At 60.9% G+C, this 20,414-nt stretch overlaps 2 protein-coding genes across 3 annotated transcripts; one reads left to right on the top strand and one right to left on the bottom strand.

Moving 5' to 3' along the window:
- Window positions 1-3,687: 3,687 nt before the first annotated feature.
- On the top strand, window positions 3,688-13,156 carry FAM171A2 (family with sequence similarity 171 member A2). Of its 2 annotated transcripts, XM_075561951.1 has the most exons (8): window positions 3,688-3,929; window positions 6,849-7,076; window positions 7,319-7,411; window positions 9,643-9,801; window positions 9,889-10,068; window positions 10,151-10,267; window positions 10,363-10,489; window positions 11,266-13,156. In XM_075561951.1, exons 1-8 carry the CDS (start codon window positions 3,812-3,814, stop codon window positions 12,698-12,700), a joined length of 2,457 nt encoding a protein of 818 aa, XP_075418066.1. In that variant the 5' UTR covers window positions 3,688-3,811; the 3' UTR covers window positions 12,701-13,156. The 2 variants fall into 2 exon arrangements, with proteins under 2 accessions (XP_075418066.1, XP_075418068.1); XM_075561953.1 differs by lacking the exons at window positions 3,688-3,929; window positions 6,849-7,076 and adding an exon at window positions 7,681-7,765.
- A 190-nt stretch (window positions 13,157-13,346) lies between these two features.
- GRN (granulin precursor) lies at window positions 13,347-19,849 on the bottom strand. Its single transcript, XM_075561954.1, has 13 exons — window positions 19,599-19,849; window positions 17,091-17,235; window positions 16,854-16,988; window positions 16,657-16,741; window positions 16,219-16,331; window positions 16,007-16,145; window positions 15,604-15,713; window positions 15,262-15,385; window positions 14,956-15,053; window positions 14,616-14,861; window positions 14,185-14,418; window positions 13,868-14,098; window positions 13,347-13,772 (listed from the first exon to the last, which is right to left on the bottom strand). Exons 2-13 carry the CDS (start codon window positions 17,226-17,228, stop codon window positions 13,635-13,637), a joined length of 1,791 nt encoding a protein of 596 aa, XP_075418069.1. The 5' UTR covers window positions 17,229-17,235; window positions 19,599-19,849; the 3' UTR covers window positions 13,347-13,634.
- Window positions 19,850-20,414: the final 565 nt, after the last annotated feature.

Genomic DNA, 20,414 nt, shown 5'->3' with positions numbered 1-20,414 from the left:
GCCTGAGTCCAAATCGACCACAGCAACACTGCAGGGCTGGGGGTGCAGAGGGGAGACTACTCCCTGCTGAGCAGCTTGAAGCCCCTCCCCCATATTTTCATTACACAGAGGGGAAAACCTCAAAAGGACCTGGAGCCAGGGAACCCGCCCATTAAAAAATGGGGACCTTGAAAGCTGGGTGGGTCCTCACAGCCCTGTCTGTAAATGTACTTCCAAAGACTGGTCAGTGAGAACCTCGCGGCTCACAGCGAGTCCTGTCCGCTGTGGTGTGGGATGACATGAGAACCTCACGGCTCACAGGTGTGTCCTGTCTGCTGTGGTGTGGGACGACGAGCCCACAGGCGGGAAGATGGCAGAGTGGCTGCAGCCATGAGATCAAGAGGAACAGCCTGGAAGCGGGTGCCAGGCTGGGCGAGCTAGACGCCACGCCCCCAAGGGTGGTGGGGAGACAATTCCCCACAGAGAGAAGCTGGGTTCGGAGTGGCACGTGGCAGGCAGGGCGAGGGGGGCCCAGCCTCAGCCCAAGGAAAGCAGTGGTATGCCTATGGCTGTGCCGCCTTCCCCACCTTGGAGCAGGGCCTCTGGGGAGAAGGGTGTCACAAGAGGCCCAGAAGGGGCGACAGACAGCTCTCAAATGGCAGGGCTTGGGTCCAGGACGGTTGGGGGGGGGCGGTCCTGGGGAAGGCCTGGATTCATTAAATATTTATCAAGCGCTTACTCTGTGCCTGGCCCTAGTCCAGGTGTGGGATGGAACAGTGACCGCAACTCTTCCTGCTGGAGCTTCCAGCAGTGGAGGTAGGAGCATATAAATAAACAGGTGTGTGGTCGGTGCAGGACGTGCTGTGAGTAAAACAGAAGGGGTGAGTGAGTGTTGGGGGGCAAATGGGGTGTCAGGTAGTCGGGCAGCCAGGGAAGGCCCCTTTAAGGAGGTGAGCAGAGAGGTGAAGGGGCCTTGGAGACACCTCAGGAGGTGTTCTAGAGATGGAGAAGAGCCGATGCAAAGGTCCTGAGGTGAGTGCAGGTTTGGTGTGTGCCAACAAACTTGAGGAGGGAGGTCCATTTGGCTGGAGGTGGGGGTAGGGGTGGGGGTGGGAGGGACCCAGAAGATGAGGTCAGAGAGGTGGCCTGGGACAAGGCATGCAGCACCTGGCGGCCACAGAGAGAACTTTGGATGTGATATGTGTTAGGGAATGTACAGGCTCACGTCATAAAGAGATGCTGGTACTTGATTTTACCTAGAGGCAAGACCTGAGAAGAACAGGATAGTTTGACATCCATGCATGGCAAGTTTCAGAACAGGGCCCTCATTTGGTGACTGTGACCACTTAGGAAACTATTAAGCGGTGATATTTGAGCGCTAGCCAAACTCCTGCCTTTGTAATTGGATGGCCCAACAACTGTTCTTGACTCAGCCAGGCATTTCTGGTTGGTTCTTCACTGACCGAACAAATGCGAGACTCAGATTTCGGCCTGGACGATTCGGATAAAGCGGAAGGCCAGCTCTAGGCTGTTCCTCGGCTCCGTCCTGGCCCGGCTGCCTGCCATTGTTGTGACCCTTTGAAGGCAAGCAGAGGAAGGCGCTCTTTACCCTGCAGATGGCTGCCGACTGGGAGGAAGCTCCCACACAATGGGTGACTCAAGGCAGCCTTAGCAGATTGGAAAACTTGGGTGGAAACCAACCGGATGAAATTCACCAGCAGTGAGTGCAGCCTCCTGTGTTGAGCTTCCAAGAAAAAAAAAAATTGCTTACATAAGAGTAGGATTAGGAAATCTGGTTAGAAGGAAATTTCTGCTGAAAAGAAATTTCAGTGTGTGTTGTTGTTTACCCATATGCATAAGTCAGAAGACTCAGCCAGGGACCCCAACCAGGAGGGCCATCTGCTCCCCTCTGCGGCATCAGGCCCTCGTCCTGGGTGTCCAATCTCCTGTTAGGCATCACAGGAAAGAGGTGAGATTAGAAGAGATGCGGTCTGGGCCATGATAAAACTCAGTACCATCGGTCAATTCTGACCCAGGACAGGGCAGAACCTCCAAGACAGGGCAGAACTTCCCCCAGTGAGTTTCCGCGACTGACACAGAGCTGAGAATTGCTAACGCCAGAAACACGGAAAGCAAAGAAAAGGAAGTGGGACCGGAGTGGGGCAGATCTGCACCCAAAGCCAAACCCACTGCCACCAAGCAGAGTCCAGCGCCGCTATTGTTCACGAAGCCAGAGCTGGCAGCACAGGTGGGTGTGGCTCAGTGGGAGGGAGTCAAGCGGGCCTGGACTTTCTAGAAGCACTTCCTCCATGATGATGATGATGATGATGATGATGACTGCCCACCGATGGGTCCGGTTACCTGGGCCCAGGTGAGCCCCACCTCACCCTAGACTAGCGGTTCTCAACCTGTGGGTCTAGACCCTTTCACAGTGTCCCCTGATTTATAACAGTAGCAAAATGACAGTGATGAAGTAACAATGAAAATCATTTTATGGTTGGGGAGGGGTCAACACCACATGAGGAACTGTATGAAAGGGTCCAGGGATTAGGAAGGTTGAGGAAGAAATGGGAAGCTGATATCAGGGGCTGAAGCGGGAAGAGAATGCTTTGGAAATGATGATGGCGGCTTATGTGCAAATGTGCTTGACACGCTGGAGGAATGTATGGATTGTGATAAGAGATGTAAAAGCCCCCAAGAAAAGCATTTGGGGAAAAAATAAAATGGAAGATTGAGAACCACTGCTCTAGTGCTACAATGTCACATCGCCTATTGTGCCCCTAAGGGGTCCTCGTGGGACAAGGGGCTACGCATTGAGATGCTTACTGCTCGGCCCCAGTTTCAAACCAACCAGTGGCTCTGCGGGAGAAAGATGAGGCTGTCTGTCCCCATAAAGATTAAGTCTCAGAAACCCAAAAGGAACAGCTCTACGCTGTCCTCTAGGGTCACTGTGAGTCAGGATCCACTCAGTGGCACTGAATTTGATTTTACTGTGCTCCTGCTCTGGCCAAGCAGGTGCTAAGCTTCTTACCTCCGGTGGTGGTGGTGAAGTGCTTGCTAACAGGTGGGCTGGGACTCAAAGCCAGCCTGTGCCCAACACAAACGAAACACCTGCCGGGTCCTGGGGCCATGCTGGCAATTGTTCTAAGGTTTGAGTCCATTGTTGCAGCCACTGTGTCCCCCGCCCGCCCCGCCCCCGTGTTGGGGGTCTTCCTCCCATAGCTCGTTGCGACTTTACCCCACGAGGTCTAGATGATTGAAATGCCCACGTTGGGAAGAAGAGGATGCAGGAGGACCAGAAGGCTGAGTGCCGCTTTCCCGGTGTAAAATGAATGGCAGACGCGAAACACAGCCTCCCAGCCCGCGCGCTACCTGCTCTGCTCAGGTGGCGCGGGGAGGACAGGGCAGTCAGTGGTCCTTGGACTTTGCGGAGGCCCATCAGAACCTCCTCCACCCACCGCACCCACTCTCAGGGGCTCTCGGGCCCCTGGAGCCCCCGTGATGACACCCTGGTCGCCCGCTCCGTCGCAGCCCGGGTGGCGGGCGTGGGAGTGCCGCGAGGCGGGGGCGCCAGGGTGGGTCGCGGGCGGGCGGGCGGGGGGCAGTGCTGGGCGGCGGGCGGAGCCGGGCCGAGGGGGGCGGCGCCGGGAGGCCCGCGGTGCGGGCGCCGTCTGCAGGGGGCGCTGGCGGCCGCTCCGGGCGGAGACAATCGCGCGGAGCGGGCGCCGCAGCTGGAGCGGGAGCGGGAGCGCGAGCGGCGCGGGGGCTGAGCGGGCCGGCGAGCGCGGCCGCGCGGGAGCCATGGGCCGCTAGGGCCGGGCCGAGCCCCGCGATGCCGCCGCCGAGTGGCCCCAGCGTGCTCGCGCGGCTGCTGCCGCTGCTGGGGCTGCTGCTCGGCGGCGCCTCCCGGGCTCCCGGCAAGTCGCCTCCGGAGCCCCCCAGCCCGCAGGGTGAGTCTCCGTGGAGAGGGGGCCGCGGTCGCCCGCTGCGCCCCTCGATCTGGCCCCTGCCTGCCAGCCCCGCCTTCGCGGCGCTCTGAACTGGGGAGTATGCTCTTCGCCAGATTGGGGCGGGGGGAGCTAAGCCAGCTGGGGTGGGCGCTTATGGGGGGGAAGGTGGGCAGGGGCACCATTGGGTCTGGGGTCTTGGGGACACACAATGGAGCGGGCGGGGGCCCCGGGCCCCGCGCCGCGCTCCCCTCTCGCCTTGTTTTTCTCCCTTCTGGTCCTCGAGGCGCTGCAGCTGGAGCCATTGTCTGCCGCAGCCCCCCGCGGGGTCCTGCGTGCAGCCAGGCTGGGTGGGGGCGAGCTTCGGCTGCCACCCTGGGCCCGGACGGGGGCTGAGCGTCTTGATCCAGGCTTGACTGGAGGTGGTGGGGCGCGGGGGGGCGGGGGACAGCGAGGGAGGGAATGGAGGAGGGGGGAGGGGAGGAGAGTGGGTGAGGCTGTGGGCGGGATTGCTCCTGACAGCCCTCAGCGGCCCCCCAGGTTTAGAACTGGGATGCACCCCACAAACGCTGATCGGATCGTGATGGAGGTGGGGCTCTGGTGGGGGTGGGGGCTCAGGAAAAGGGGCTACATTGTGATCCCCAGCTCAGGGCGCATGGCAGGGTCGCAAAGCCATGTTGAGCTGGTTGGCTGGCTGTGGGCAGGGCCAGCTGGGAGGGCAGGTGCCTGGGTCCTCGCCCGGCAGGCCTTTGGTCACTCCTGTCCCAGCCCGCGCCCCGCGCTCCCCCTTCATGTCACTTCTCAGTGAAGACCTCCCAGGGTCTCACGGGGCCCAGGTGTGTGTGTGAGGGGTGGGCGCGCCTGCTACAGGGAGAGCAGGAATCTCAGGGGCCTCTGCTCACCCCAGCCCTACACCCTCACCCCAAAGGCAGCCCTCCCCTCCCTCACCCCTGCTCTTCATCGTCCCCACCCCCACCAAGGAGCTAGTCGGAAAAACAGGGTGGGGGCGTCTGGATGAGGGAAGTTGGGTCCGGATGGAGGGAGGGGGTCGGATTTCCTCCTGGAATGAGGCCAACTTGAAGGCCAGAGAGGCGACACTGCAGTGTCAGGCTGAGAGATCAGGAAGGATCTCTGCGGGCCTCAGTCGTCCCTGCTCCCTGGGGGGTGGCCTGGAGTTGGCTCTGCAGGTAGGAGGAGGCCTTGGTCTCTCAGGAAACCTCTCCCTTAGGCCCCTGCACCCCAGGGGAGGGGGATCTAGGCCATTGGCTGGAATGGAGCCAGGCTTGGGGGCTCTCCTAGCCCTCTGGCTGGGAGCCCAGGCTGGGAGGGAGGGGGAGGGAATCTGCCAGGCACTGCCCCACCTATCCCCACCACCCCAGCTTGTCACTGATGCCTCCTTCAGGCCTTACCTGCCCACCCAGTTTTGTCCCCCAAGCCCCCTCTCCTCTGAAGCTCTAGCCCTAGAACCTAAGACCCTCCCTCAAATAACCATGTGCCCAGCTCCCAGGTCCCTCCTCTCAGCTGCTCAGTCCAGCTGCTCTGTGTGTGTGTAATGAGTAGCCCAGCCCTTCCAGCTTCTCAGAATTCCTTTTGGATAGTGCTGGGGGTGGGGGTGGGATGGGGGAGAGGGGACTGCCAGCTTTGGGGAGGACCATGCAGTGGGAGCGGGTTGGGACTGTGTCCACTTACTCTCCTGGGGCGCGGGGGACGAAGCTTAGGCGGACAGCTGGATGGGATGCCAGGGACAGGCGTGGTGCTGGCCCTGGGGGTGGATGTCTGTCACATGGAGTGTCAGCCCCACCCAGCCTTCCCCAAGTCCCTGTGACCCTCTGATTCCTACGCCGGCTTCAATGCTGGACTTGGCTAACTCTGCCTCCCAGGGTCCTGCACCGAGGCCCCTTCCCAAGCAGTACACCTATGCCCATGGTTAGCAACAGGTGGGCTGAGCCCTAATAGGCGGGGCCCTGCCCCCATGGGGTCAGGCAGTGCCTGTGTCAGCTCAGTGGGGCTGTCTGGGAAGACAGTTTAAGGCCTGGCTCACTCATCGGGACTCAGAACCCTTCCTGCAGGCCCAGCTGGACTCCAGGGCACAGGTGACCCAGGACCCTCTTAGTGGCCTCTGCCAGTTTTCCTGGGCCTGGGTCAGCCTCCTCACCTCCCCTTCCTCTTGCCAGGGCCCCAGCTTTCCGCCCATATCCTGGGAGGAATGAGGCCGTTGTCTTGGTGATCCACTGGCTGACCAGCTGGGAAGGGGCAGGCTACACATATGAGGGGGAGGGGTCAGGAGGTACTTATTTGGCTTTCGGGGTGAGTCCCAAAATCTGAAGGGAAATAGGCTGTGCAAAGGATTCTGGGAAGATGGTGAATGACAGGCAGGGCCAATTCCCCAGTGTCCCCTTCTGAATTTTTGTCTGAGGACCACAACTCTTAGCCAGCCCAACATCCTCCTTTCTGAAGGAAGAACAGTCTAGAGCCACCCCCTTCCACCTTTAGGTCCAGGCTCTCCACTTGTCCCTCCTCCCTCAGCCCTCCCATCTCTGCCTTTTCCCCTGACACCGTGGGTACGGCTCAGTGGCCAAGAGCGTGGGCAGATTGCTGGGTTTGGATCTCAGAGTCACCACATGATTGTAGCGCCTGGTCTGCAAGCACCTAAGCTCTGTGAGCCTCGGTGTCTTTATCTTTAAAATGGAGCTAGAGTAAGCTTTATCAAATCCAGGACAGTGCTAAGTGTAGCTGCACCCGTACTTCGTGGACCAGCACGAAAGACATGCTGCCAACTTTACTTACGGCAGCACTGACTGTCCGCATCATCTGAGTTCAGAAGCGGTAAGATGGGAGGGAGGAAGCGCATCACAGACCGAAGTGGCCCATAATATATATAGTGATACCCTCTTTCCCCTCCCTGCCCCGCCCTGCCCACAGAGCTCCTGATCAAGGTGCAGGTGTATGTGAGCGGGGAGCTGGTGCCTCTGGCCCGGGCCTCAGTGGATGTGTTTGGAAATCGAACCCTGTTGGCTGCTGGCACCACGGACTCTGACGGCGTGGCCACACTGCCCCTCAGTTACCGCCTGGGCACCTGGGTGTTGGTCACTGCTGCCCGCCCTGGCTTCCTCACCAACTCAGTGCCCTGGCGTGTTGACAAGCTGCCCCGTAAGTGCAGAGGCAGGTGGGGAAGGAGGGGGCAGCAGCTGACTCTGGGACAGCCCCTTCCCAAAATAGTCGGGCGGGGGCAGTGGTGGGGGACAGACGTGCTTCCCAGCAGCTGCTCCTGCCTGAGCTGGGCATTCAGAGGGGGCTTTGGTGGAGGATGATGCCCGGAGCTCAGGGACCAGCAGGATCCAGCCTGGGGAGGCGGCAGCTTCTCTGGAGCTGACTGGCCGGCCCTCCCACAGTGTATGCATCTGTCAGCCTCTACCTGCTCCCGGAGCGGCCAGCCACGCTCATCCTCTATGAGGACCTGGTGCACATCCTACTGGGCTCTCCAGGTGAGGCTTCCCTCCACCCCACCTAACCCCTCTCCCTTTCCCCTGCCCTGGAGGTGGAGCATGAGCTTCTTCCATGCATTCACTGGGTGACCTTGGACAAGTTACTTAACCTCTCTGAGCTGCAGTCTGTTCATTTGTAAGAAGAAATCCTGCTTTCGTAATTTAATCGTGCTAAGTGCTTCTTAAGACCTTGGCACAGTAGGTGCTCAATACTTGTTGACTGTTACTGGGGCTTCTTAGGGTCTCTATTCTCCCCTTTCCTCCTTTAGAAACCGACTCCCTGCCATCTTTATCTTCAGTTGCACACCTACTGGGTGCCTAGCTGTTAGAAGGCCATGCAAGGTCATTCCACAGGTACCGAGCATCTACCAGGTGCAAGTCCAGGGGTGATTCCACAGTGATCCTCGTCCACCCATGGGCTTTCTGATTTTCTCGATGACTTCTTCATGCAGCGCCTCTGCTGGGCCAGGCATTGTGGGGGATGCTGAGGGAGGATGGAAGAGACAACTGACCTGAAATCCTCTGGAAAAGGGAGGGCTGGGGGCAGATAGCGTCATTCAAGATTGATAACCCTGGCCTGGGAGCCTAGTGGGCTCAAGAATTTAGAGGAGGGAACTGTCGACCTAGGTAGGCCTATAGAGGGACAGCAAAGACGTCCCCCCTCATTGGAGAGGAAGGCCTGGGGGGAGTCATGGAGGCGCAGTGGGAGCCTGGGAGAAGTCGGGAGGACAGAGTGCCTGGTGCAGGCTGAATGAGGAGCCAGGCAGAGGACAGGCACCATCTGCTAGCTCTAGGGAGCCACAGTGGACTCTGCAAGGAGAGGAACTCTCCCACATTTTATTCTCAGCTTGAGTTCTTGTCCCCAAATTACTTTTTTTTTTTTAATGTATAAGAAAGAACTTTATATCAAGGTGTCCCACCCAGCCCAACTCAAGTCTATGGGCCATCAACTCACTCATGCCAGTTCACCTTCACCTCTCTGATCTTGAGGAACGGGGAAGATTTAGAAGACACCGTGAAGGTTTTCCTGCATGCTAAACCAACGCTTTTGTTGACTCTTAACTTAAGCTCTCCCCCATGGCTCCAAAGAGCTGGCTGCAAGCTGGGACCCTGGGACCGCCACTGTCCCCAGCTTCTCAGGCCCCTCCCACCGGTTTCTTTCCTTGCTGCCCTTCAAGACCCCACAGGCTGCCCCTCAGCTCCCGCCACCTTAATGGCAAGGCAGGAGGGCACACTGGGTGAGTATGGGAGTGCTGGTGCAGGCGGCCGGGGCTTGATGAAGGGGCAACTTCTGCCTCAATATCTGCTGCAATTGGGGCTCCTATGCAGGCAGCTGCCGCAGAGGTTGCTGTACTGGTGGAAGGGGTTCATCTAGATCCCCTGCCTGGAGTAGTGCCTACGGCTGAGGAAATGTTAGTGGCGGGCTGGCAGCAACCAGGGGCTCCAACATTGAACAGTTGTGAAGATGGGCAGGGCTGGCTCTTTCTGTTGAGGGGAGTTAGACTGGACTCCACTGAACACCACTGCTAGCACATCACATTGAAATGTCTTTAGATGTGTGGCTCCACCTCATCTCAACACACACACACATACAACACACACACACACACACTCTCTTGGGTAATCTAACACAGGACTCACTAGGCACATACTTTACATGACTGATGACTTTAGTTTTAAAAATGCCTTAATCACAAAAAAATCCCACTCCTTAGACACACTGGCTACGTTTCAAGTGCGTCGTGGCCCCTGTGTCCAGAGGGTATCAGAGTGGACAGCAGAGAGCTAAAGCATCTCCATTCCCGCAGAACGTTCTAGTGAGTATTGCTATTGCGGCGGACAGACAGCGCTGCCCTGGCCAGAGACCTTGAAGGCAGAGAATTGTGTCTGATTCGTCTTTGTACCCCCAGCACCCGACATGGTGCGGACCACATAGTAGGCAATCATAATTAAGGATCCAAACCTCCTAATTTTATGGGTTTATAAGGCGACAGCATTTCAGAGACAGCCAGTAACTTGCTCAGGGTCACACAGCCAGGACTGGATTTCAGGTTCATGTCCCTTCCAGGTTAGCGTTCTCTTGAGACCCAGCTCTCTCCCAAAGTCGCCACCTTCCCTGCACTTCCCAAATGACCTGACCCAGTGGCTCCTTTCTCTGTAGATCATTGCTTCCAGCGCTGGTCACGGGGTCACCTTGTCCCCAAGTCACGGCAGCACCTCTCTCTGACTAGGTACGCGCTCCCAGCCATGGGTGCAGTTCCAGTGCCGGCCGGCCTGCCTGCCAATCAGCTCTACCTATAGCCAGCTCTGGGCGTCTCTCACACCTGCCAGCACCCAGCAGGAAATGAGGGCTTTCCCAGCCTTCCTGGGCACTGAGGCCTCCAGCTCAGGTATGCTTGCTTAGTGCTGGGCAGGGCAAGGTTGTCCCCCCCCTCCCCAAGGTCTTAGTCTTCAGCCTTTGTGTCCTCTGCCCCCAGGCAATGGCTCCTGGCTGGAGCTGATGCCCCTGGCTGCCGTGAGCGTGCACCTGCTGACAGGCAATGGGACTGAGGTGCCCATCTCAGTCCCGATTCACCTGTCCCTGCCTGTGCCCTCAGAACCTCATGCCCTTGCCGTGGGCACTAGCATCCCTGCCTGGAGGTTTGATCCCAAGAGTGGTGAGTGCCACAGGGATATGAGGAAGGGAAGTGGGGCTTCGGTGGGGAGACAGCGAGTGAGACGAACCCCTGCCTCTCCCAGGGCTGTGGGTCCGCAACGGCACGGGGGTGATCCGCAAAGAAGGCCGGCAGCTCTACTGGACCTTTGTCTCCTCCCAGCTGGGGTACTGGGCAGCTGCCATGGCCTCCCCCATGGCTGGTAAGAGTGGGGGACAGTGGAGGGAGGTGTGGTCGTGGACTCCTGAGGGCAGAAGGGCACCCACACCTGACACACTAAGCCTTTGCCCTGCACAGGGCTGGTCACCATCACCTCTGGCATCCAGGACATCGGCACCTACCACACCATCTTCCTGCTCACCATCCTGGCGGCCTTGGCCTTGCTGGTGCTCACCCTGCTGTGTCTGCTCATCTACTACTGCCGGTGAGTGCGCTTCCACCCTGAGCCCTGCCTCCCCGCTCGCCTCCAGTGTCAGCCTGAGACCTAGACCCCTTAGGGTGCGTCATCAGAGCCTCACTGTGCTGATGGGAAACCCAGGTGCAAGTTCTGGTGACCTGAGAGACAGGGGTGTAGGGGCGGCAGGACCCCCATGAGACAATCCATTGCTGTTCCTATTAGCCTAGCTCTCCCAGGACCCCCAGGCCAGAGTTAACCCCTCCACAGTCAGCTTGGACAGTCTTCTCGGGGTCTCAAAGCCTCCTGTGAGCAGGGTAGCACCCTTTGCCCCAAGTGTGCCATCGCAGTGACTCCAACTTAGACGGCAGAGTAGGCTTGGGGTTCCCAGGCTGGAATCTTCATGGAAGCAGAGTGCCAGGTTTTTCACATGGAGCAGCTGGGGGGTTTAAACTGCCCACCTTTCTGTTGGTGACCCCAGTGCTCAATCATTGAGCTGTCAGGTCTCCTAACCCGCTGCCGTCTACTCCAAGGATCCCCCAGATCCCACACTAAAAGTGATGGGAGCAGACAGCTTCAGCTTTCTTCCAGGAGCGATTGGTGGGTCTGAACGAGCCCACTTGCCTAATCCACAGTGCCACCAGGGCTCTGAGAAGCCCCGGCGGGGTAAAGGCACCCTAGCCCTCTGGACAACCCACCCCCAGGCCTAGTGGGAGCACCCCATCACACCTCCTCGCCTCTAAGGGCAGGGCTGAGCTGCAGGCAGCAAGTGCCCCTTCACGGCCTGTCTGCCCCTCCCTCTCCAGGAGGCGCTGCTTGAAGCCCAGGCAGCAGCATCGCAAGCTGCAGCTCACCGGGCCCTCCGAGGGCAACAAACGAGACCAGGCCACCTCCATGTCCCAGCTCCACCTCATCTGTGGGGGGCCCCTGGAGCCCCCTTCGTCGGGGGACCCCGAGGCTCCGCCGCCAGGGCCACTACACTCGGCCTTCTCCAGCTCCCGGGACCTGGCCGCCTCCAGGGATGACTTCTTCCGTGCCAAGCCGCGCCCTAGCAGCCGCCCGGCCGCTGAGCCTTCGGGTGCCCGCGGGGGCGAGGGCGCAGGGCTCAAGGGCGCCCGCTCCCTGGAGGGCCCTGGGGGGTTGGAGCCCAGCCTGGAGGAGTACAGGCGGGGGCCCCCAGGGGCCGCGGCCTTCCTGCACGAACCGTCCTCGCCGCCACCACCGCCCTTCGACCACTACCTGGGCCACAAGGGGACTGCCGAGAGCAAGACCCCCGACTTCCTGCTGTCGCAGTCGGTGGACCAGCTGGCGCGGCCGCCCTCGCTCAGCCAGGCGGGGCAGCTCATCTTCTGCGGCTCCATCGATCACCTCAAGGACAGCGTCTACCGCAACGTCATGCCCACCCTGGTGATCCCCGCGCACTACGTGCGCCTCGGAGGCGAGGGGGGTGCCGCGGGCGACGAGCCCACCCCTCTGGAGGGCCCCGTCCCGGGCCCTGCGCGCCCTTTCCCCCAGGCTGACCCCCAGCGCCCGCTGATGCAGGGCCACCCGGGCGTGGTGGGTGAGGGCGGCGGGGGAGGCGAGGGCTGGGGCGGGGGGCGCTCGGCGCCCGTGAGCGGCTCGGTCACCATCCCGGTGCTGCTCAACGAGTCCACCATGGCGCAGCTCAACGGGGAGCTGCAGGCGCTGACCGAGAAGAAGCTGCTGGAACTGGGCGTGAAGCCTCACCCGCGCGCCTGGTTTGTGTCTCTCGACGGGCGCTCCAACTCCCAGGTGCGCCACTCGTACATCGACCTGCAGGCGGGTGGCGGGGGCCGCAGCACCGACGCCAGCCTGGACTCCGGGGTCGACGTGCACGAGGCACGGCCCGCGCGCCGCCGGCCCCCCAGGGAGGAGCGCGTCCCGCCGCCGCCACCCGCGCCCCCACGCCTGGCGCTCAGCGAGGACACCGAGCCCAGCAGCAGCGAGAGCCGCACGGGCCTCTGCTCCCCGGAAGACAACTCGCTGACGCCACTGCTGGACGAGGTGGCCGCGCCCGAGGGCCGGGCGGCCACGGTGCCCCGAGGGCGGGGCCGCAGCCGTGGGGACAGTTCCCGCAGCAGCGCCAGCGAGCTGCGCCGCGACTCTCTCACCAGCCCTGAGGATGAGCTGGGGGCGGAGGTGGGCGATGAGGCTGGTGACAAGAAGAGCCCTTGGCAGCGTCGGGAGGAGCGCCCACTGATGGTGTTCAATGTCAAATAGCACCCTGCCGACACCACTTCCGGGGTTGCATCCCGGGGCGTGCAGCCTGGTGTGTTGTGGGGGTGGTACCGGGCTCTTAGCCCCAGTCCTCCCTGCCCGGAAAATGCACTGCGGAGCTCTCCAATGAGACGCGCTGGCTGAAGTCTGGGCGGGACCCCCGTGGGCCCCCAGGCAAGGGAGGTGGGAGGGGCCCAGACCCCCAGGGGAGATACTGGGAGGGATGGGGTGGGGGGTGCAGTGGGAAAGTTGGAGGGGCAATCGGGACCCAGCTGCTAATGTGAGCGCTGGGGAGAGGGCACCCCTGCGGGGCCCCTGGGAGGGGCGGGGTTCTGCTTGCTGACTAGCCCACCCCTGGGCTGCAGAGTGGCAGGCTGGTGGTGGTGGGGCAGCTCTGGGGACTCGAGGGAATGTGATGGGGCCGCTGTGGACAACAGAAAATTAAATTGGTGAGAACTCCGGGTTGGCCCTTCTCTCTCTCTCTCTGGGGGGGGGGGGGGTGTGTGTGTGTGTGTGTGTGTGTGTGTGTGTGTGTGTGTGTGTGTGTGTGTGTGTGTGTGTGTGTGTGTGTGTGTGTGTGTGTGTGTGTGTGTGTGTGTGTGTGTGTGTGTGTGTGTAAGGAGGGGTGATGGTAAGGCAAACACACATGAAAGTGTAAAAACTTTATTAGAGAGCGTGCGCATGCGCACACACCCACCCACCTACCTGTGGATAGGACAGAGCACCTGGCCACAGGGCCTACAGAAGTCAGGGGGAGGGTGGCAGCTTTGAACGTGGTTTTTGCCCCCTTTCAGATGGGAAGGCTTTAGGTTGAGGGCCCGTATCCTCCAGTGATGGGAAGGGCAGGGGGATTTGGTGGGAAGGCCTGAGCAACGGGCACCCCGAGAAGTAGGGTCTCTCCCTAGACTGTGAAGAAGCCTCAGTCCTCCGTCCCTCTTCAGAGCAGCTGTCTCTGGGCTGGGCCCCTCTCGGGGATGGCCCAGGGCAGGATCTCCCTGGGCAAACACTTGGTGCCCCTGGCCCCACAGCGGAAGCCAGCGGGGCAACAGTGCCGCTTATCTGCACAACAGATGCCCTGTGGGGGTTACAGGGGAGAGGAGGGAGTCAGACAAGGTAGGACCTGGCTTGGTCCCCGGCCCCAGGGTGGGTGGAGATGGAGGTGGCACTGACCTGGCGATAGGGGCAGCAGGCCCAGCCCCCAAGGCTGTCTCGGCAGCAGGTCTGGTTATCGTGGCAGAAGTGGCTTTCCCCACAGGCCACATCCCCCAAGGCCACGGGAGGGCTGTGGATCAGGCGGGAGGAGGGCTGGCCTACTGCTACCTGCTTCTCACAGGTGCGGGCCTTCACGTTGCAGGTGTACCCAGCCGGGCAGCAGTGTTGCCGGTCCTCACAGCACACGGCCTGGGGGAGGTGGGGGACATGGTGGCAATGAACTTCCCATGCCCCAGCATTGAGCTTCCTACCCTGGGGAAGGCAGCGGCACTCACGTGGGGCAGCTGGCAGCAGGCCCAGCCTTTGCTCAGCCTTGGGCAGCATGTCTGGCCCACCGGGCAGCTGGTGTGCTGGTCACAGCTGGTGTCTGTGAGGTGGGGCAGGTAGGCTGGGCGAGCAGGCTCCTTCTTCAGTGCGGCCACTATCCTGTCCCCATCCTGACACTGCCCCTCGCCTGTGCACGTGTAGCCATGGGGACAGCAGTGCTGGTGGTCCGAGCAGCAGACAGCCTGGATGGAGGGTGAGCAGAAGCAGGGCTGTCCAGGGCACTGGGATGTGGGCAGAGGTGTTGAGTCCACCCTTCCTCTAGCCAGAAAGAAATCTGGCTGAGCGGCACCACACCCTTGGGCTCCAGAGGGCCAAGAACCAGCCTAGCCACATGCCCAGGCCAGGCTACTGCCCCCGTGCTGCCCCCCTGCCCACGCACCTCAGGGGCAGGGCAGCAGCCCCACTTCCCAGACAGGAGTCGGCAGCAGGTATTGAAGGGGGGACAGCTGGTGACGCTGTCACAAGGGACATCACTCTCCATGGCTTGGGGGTCTGACCGACGGAGTTGGGCGGGGCCCTTCTTCATCCAGGGCACCTGGTGGCGTCCCTGCTCACAGATCCCCTTCTGCGTGTCACATCTAAAGCCTTCCGGGCAGCAGTGCATGTGGTCCTCACAGCACACAGCCTAGGGGAGAGCGGGGGTGGGGTGGGGGGAGATGGTGGGCACAGAGACTTGGCTGGCTGTACCCTCTGAAGGCCAGCTCCCCACTCCTGGGTACCTGGGCGAACGGGCAGCAACCCCAGCTTCCCGTTGACAGGCGGCAACAGGTGTAACCATCAGGGCAGCTCATCTCCGTGTCACACTTCACCTCCTGCACTGTGGGGCGGTGGGGTGGGATCAGCACGGCACTGGGGGTCTGCAGCGGCCGATGAGCAGAGGGCACTGCCCGTGGTGCCCAAACAGCAAGGGCCATCCATATGGGGAAAAGGCTTACACCCGCCCAGCCACCCACATGGCTTCCTGGGACAGCCAGGTGGGGTCTCTTGTGGGGGTAGAGGGCTGGCTCTGTGGCCTGCTTCCAGACCTGCATGCGCGGGCAGCTTGGTGAGGAGGCCCGTGACATTCTCCCCAGAGAGGCATTTATTCTGGATGAGGTCACATACGGTGTCCTGGGGGCAGCAGTGCACATGGTCGGAGCAGCAGACAGCCTGGGGGTGGCAAGACAGAGAGGGTCTTGGGACTTGCGGTCTCAGGTAGGTCCAAGACCAGCCAAGTTGGCAATGGGCACTACCCTAACCCCCCACTAGGGGGTGGCATGAGCCCTGACTCAAGGGCAAGCACCTACTGGGCCACCCTGCACGGAGAGGAGACAACCCCTCTTCCCACCCCCAACTCCCCCATGTAGGTAGCTGTGTTCCTCACTCACGTTGGGCATTGGACAGCAGCCATACTCCCCACCGGGCATCTTGCAGCAGGTGGAATCGTCAGGGCACTGGGAATGCCCATCAGGACACATGACAGCGTGGGGCAGGGCCACTGGATATGGAGAGGGGAGGGGCAGTGAAGGGGAACGGACCCAGTGGGCTCAGAAGAGGCCTCCCCAAACTCCGAATCCCCAACCTGCCGCTCTCTGCTCTGCTGGTCTCCCAAGGCAGTCTGACCCACAGCGTACAGAGTGGAACTACCCAGTGGTTCCAAGCTGCATGTAGTGCTTCTTCCTAGGACCCTGCAGCCCCCCCCCCCAAGCCCCCCAGGAGTGGCTGGCCGGTCTGAAGAGCTGATGCGCTTCGCCTCGACAGCACTAGGGCTCCTGCATCCCACCCCCTTACCTATCCCACCAGTCCTGCGCGCAGGGGTCTTCTTGGCCAGGGAATAGGTGCCGCCTGTGGGCAGGAGGCAGCGGGCCTGTGCCAGGTCACAGGAGGCCCCATGGGGACAGCAGTGCATCTTGTCTTCACAGCAGGAGGCCTGCAAAGAGACAGTCCCAATTCACCTTTGCCCCCTCGATCCGTCCCTCTGCACCCATTGTCCCCAGTCATACCTGGGGCATAGGGCAGCAGCCCCAGGTGCCATCTCGCATAATGCAACACGTGGAGGAGTTGGGGCATTCAAACTGGCTATCAGGGCACTGGACTGCACCCAAGGGGTTGGCATCTGTGGAGAGCAAAGTGACTGTCACCCGTCAGGTAAGGTGCTGGGGACATCAGGGCCTGGAGATCAGCTACCAGGGTACTGAACCACTGGCATGAGGGCTCAGTGACCTCTCACCACTGCCCCCCACAGGCCAGGCCCTGCCCCAACCAAATGGCATGGGTGGTGCCTCCCCTGGCAGGCACATGACCTCGACAGGGCCAGGACTAGCAACCTAGAGTCCTGGCCCCCGCCCTCCCAGCCCTCTGTAAAGAAGCCAGGTGCGTGAAGGCGCCTGAGTGCCCCCCACATCACCTGTCTGCCTTCCCGCACTCCAGCCCCAGCGCACCTGGTCTGCGGAAGCAGGACTGTCCGTCAGCATTGCAGTGGAAGCCCCGGGGGCAACAGTGATGCCCGTCTCCGCAAGACACTGCCTGTGGGATGCAGAGATGCCCGCGTCGGCCAGGCCCCTTCTCCTGAGTGGGGGAGTCCAGGCCAGCATCGGTGCAGGCGTGTGCCCGCCCCCGGAGCCCCTGGCACCCTCACCTCTGGTAACGGGCAGCAGCGGGAGGTTCCTAAGACTGTGAGGAGGCAGGAGGCGCCAGCAGAGCAGTGAGCATCGGCCTGGCAGGGCGTGCTCAGCTGCCTGCTCCTTACTGTGGGCAGAGAGGGCCACTGGTCCTGGGAAGAGAGGGGTGAGGATGAGGCCAAGGGGCCAAGCCGGGGAGGCCATCTGGGCAAGTCAGGCTCCTGGGGCCGCGTGGGCAGAGGAGAGGTGCTCACCATGAGGGGACTGCAGCAGCTGTAGCTTGCTCCTCCTGGGTCCAGGCAGCAGGCCACAGGGCAGACCTGGCCATCTGGGCACTGCCTGCCAGCCACCAACCCTGCCACCAATGCCACCCAGCTCACCAGGGTCCACATGGCCGACCTACAAAGTATCAATGAACACTTGGCAGCTGGCCACAGCCCATGCTGCTCTTGGCTCCCGGACCACCCATTCACCCAGGTGTCCAGACCCACCTGAGCCTCCCCAACAACTTCTGGTCTAAAATTCAAACCCACTGCCAGCACGTCAACCCCAATTGCTGACAAATGCCCCAAAGGGTTTCCAAGGCTGTACGGAAGCACGCTGCCACTTCCTCTCCTCCTCAGAGAGGCTGGCGGGTGCCAACTGCTTAGCAGCCCAGTGCTTTAACCAAGTCACCACCAAGGCCCCATTCCCCTTGGTTCAGGTAGGAACCAAGATGTGGAGCCTGACATCCCGCTTCTGCGTGTCCCCATGTGTCACATGCACCATGGGTGTGTGTTCTCATAAGCAGGAACACTGACACTCGAATAGGGAGGGGGAGGCTGCACGAGGATGGACCTGTAACTGCATGCATCATCTTAAATGTGATTTGACCATGGGGGAGGGGAATGTTTTAAAATTAATGTGGGGGTGGTTACACAATTCTCCGTGATATGATCGAATGATTGAATTATATAGTACGTAAACTACTTGCGAGTAAAACTGCTGGAAAAAATTGCCAAATATTTAAACTAAAACAAAAAATAGGTGTGAATCTATGTCCCCAATGTGGCCTCAAACCAGAATCTCTGCAGGTGCAAGTGTAGAGACACACACATGTGATTGTCGGGGGATGTGTGCTTTTTGTGGGTTTGATCTGTGGGGACAGGGGCCACCTGGGTGGGAGGTTCCCCTCTGTAGTGGCTCCTGTAGGTGCCTCTTTCCCAGTGGGTGTGCCTGTGGCCACCGGCCCTGCCAGGCCTGGGGGAGAACTAAAAAGAGAAGTAAGGCTAATAGCAGAGTCTGGGCTCTTCCCCAGAGGCCAGCTGACTGTCCCCCACCGCTGCCCCCAAGGAGGGAGTGGCAGGCCTAAGAGTCGCCTCTGAGACACATGTTCTTACATACCACCACTTTTACTTTCAGATTCCCAAACATGCTAACCCCAGACCTCAGCCTCCGGGCTACCGAGAACAGAAACTCAACCTCCAACCCCCGGGTCCCCACCATCTATACCTAGCAATTTGAGGAACCTAGCGTCTTCCTTCCTAAACTCTTCCCCCACACTCAGCGGTCAGGCAGGGCACTGCGCTGGCCTGACAGGTGTTGCCTCTTCAGGGGGCAGGGGCAACCCTGCTGGCCGTGGCCCTCGGAAGCCAAGGAGAGCATTCCATCTTGTTTCATCTCTGCGCCAACCTCCCAAAGAACCACCACCATCTTTACTCGTCAGGGGAAGAAACTAAGGTACAGAGAGATTGCGGCGGAGCCTGCTCCTTGTCATCAAGCCGTGGCCATCACAGGCTGGCTTACTGGACATGGGTTTGTGTCATAGTGGCACCCTGCCCCTTAGTCCCAGACAGGGGCCTGGGGTCCAGGCAGCGAGTGGGGGCCAGAGGCATTTCCCAAGCAGGCGGGTTGGGCAGGGGATTAACAAATGGTACATACAGGAAACTGTGGTACCTGTGTGGAAACTGCATTTAGGCCTACTCTTGTCACCAACAGATTTTGAGGCTTAGCAGGTGAGTGGGTCAGGAAATCCCACCTGGCCAGTCACATCCTCACCTGATTTTCCTGTGCCCACCTCTTTCCCGAGGCAAAAAATCAGCCCCAAGCGGCTGTTTTTGAAGGATGTAGGCTGCTAACTGGTGCCTGTCCTCTGCTCTCCCTACCGCCACTGAGCGCCCAAGGGATCTGCAGCTGGCCCCAGGCACAGGGAGGGGCGGAAGTGGGCTCCCTGCACACACATACTGGCCGGTCCCGGACCCCGTGACCCAGTGCAGCTTTTGCTTCCAGTATATCCTGAGGTCGAGGGCGGGGCGTGGTGTCGCTCAAACACTGCCAAGTACACAGGCTTCGAACTCCGGAGGCCTCTGACCCGCTGCCCGCACGTCCCCAGCAGAACGCCCCGGAGCGTGCCGAGCCCCCAGGCCTGCCTGTCATCTTCCACCAGGGGCAGCCCCCCAACTCCGAGCGCCAGGCGGAGAAGGAGACTCCCCAGAGGCGAGCTAGCCCTCGGGAGCTGGGAGAAGAAAGTGGCTGAGCGAGGCGGAAGCTCTCTCCACGTCTCAGTCCCACTGAAGGAAGCGCGCACCAGGCAGGAGCCCCAGGGCTCGGCCACTGCCCCCGCGTCCCTACCTCCTTTGAGCTGGGCCCAGGGACGGCGCCTCGTGCGTTCCCAGCAGTCGCGGGACCATCCCCCATCACACACCCACCCGCCCACCACCATGAGAGGAAGGGCGCCGGCTGCGGTCCACAGCGGGGGAGCGGGATCCGGACCCGGGTGGTACCTGCTTTGGGGGAAAGGGCAGCAGCTTTCGGGGTTACAGCTTGCTCTTCCTCAAAATTCCCTCCAGTGCTTCAGGAATCCCCAGAGGACTTCCTAGACGCGAGTCTCCTCCTGTCTCCCGCTGAGGCCCCAGAGGAACCTCGGGCTCCCTCGTCCCGGTCAGATGCCCGAGCAGGAGCGAGCAGGACGTCTCCGCGCCGCCTTCGTGCCCGCGTCTGGGTCCGCGCTCGGGCAGCAGCAGCCGCTCGGCTCGCCGACCAGAGCCTCGGGCCCCGGGGCCCGCCCGCCTCGATGCCTATTGGCCAGGGGCTGGGAAGCCCCGCTTCCATTGGTTGCTTGTCGACATGGAGGCGGAGCCAGCCTAGAATCCCGTGTTGCTGTCCAGCCCCAGGGACTCCCCCTAGCTCTCCGCTCCACTCCCCAGTCCTCGGGATCATGTGATTGGGGCTTCACGTGACGCCGCGCTGACTCTCCTCGGTCGGCGTCGCCTGCCCGCCTAGCCTGCTTCCCGGCCTCCCCGCCCCTAGCAGGCGTCTAGGAGAATCTGGCAGCGCCTGTCTAGTCCAACAGCCTAGGGGGCACCCCAACTTCCAGGGCGTTTACCGGACCCGGGTGCCCGGGTGTAAATTTAAGACAAGTTTGCATCTCTTCACTACTTGTAAACATTGGACTGCTAAATCCAAGGCTGGCAGTTCGAACCCAGCAGCCACGCCTCTCTGCTGGGCTCTGCTCTGCTCTGCTCTGGGGCGGGTGGGGGAAATATCTCTCTGCACCCTGGAGGAACCCTGCTGGCATAGTGGGTTAAGTGTTAGGCTGC

Source organism: Tenrec ecaudatus, chromosome 10 (genome assembly GCF_050624435.1).
Source record: "Tenrec ecaudatus isolate mTenEca1 chromosome 10, mTenEca1.hap1, whole genome shotgun sequence".
Taxonomy (NCBI): domain Eukaryota; kingdom Metazoa; phylum Chordata; class Mammalia; order Afrosoricida; family Tenrecidae; genus Tenrec; species Tenrec ecaudatus.
Note: the sequence above shows the minus strand (reverse complement) of the source record. Positions and strands in the feature narration are given on the sequence as shown.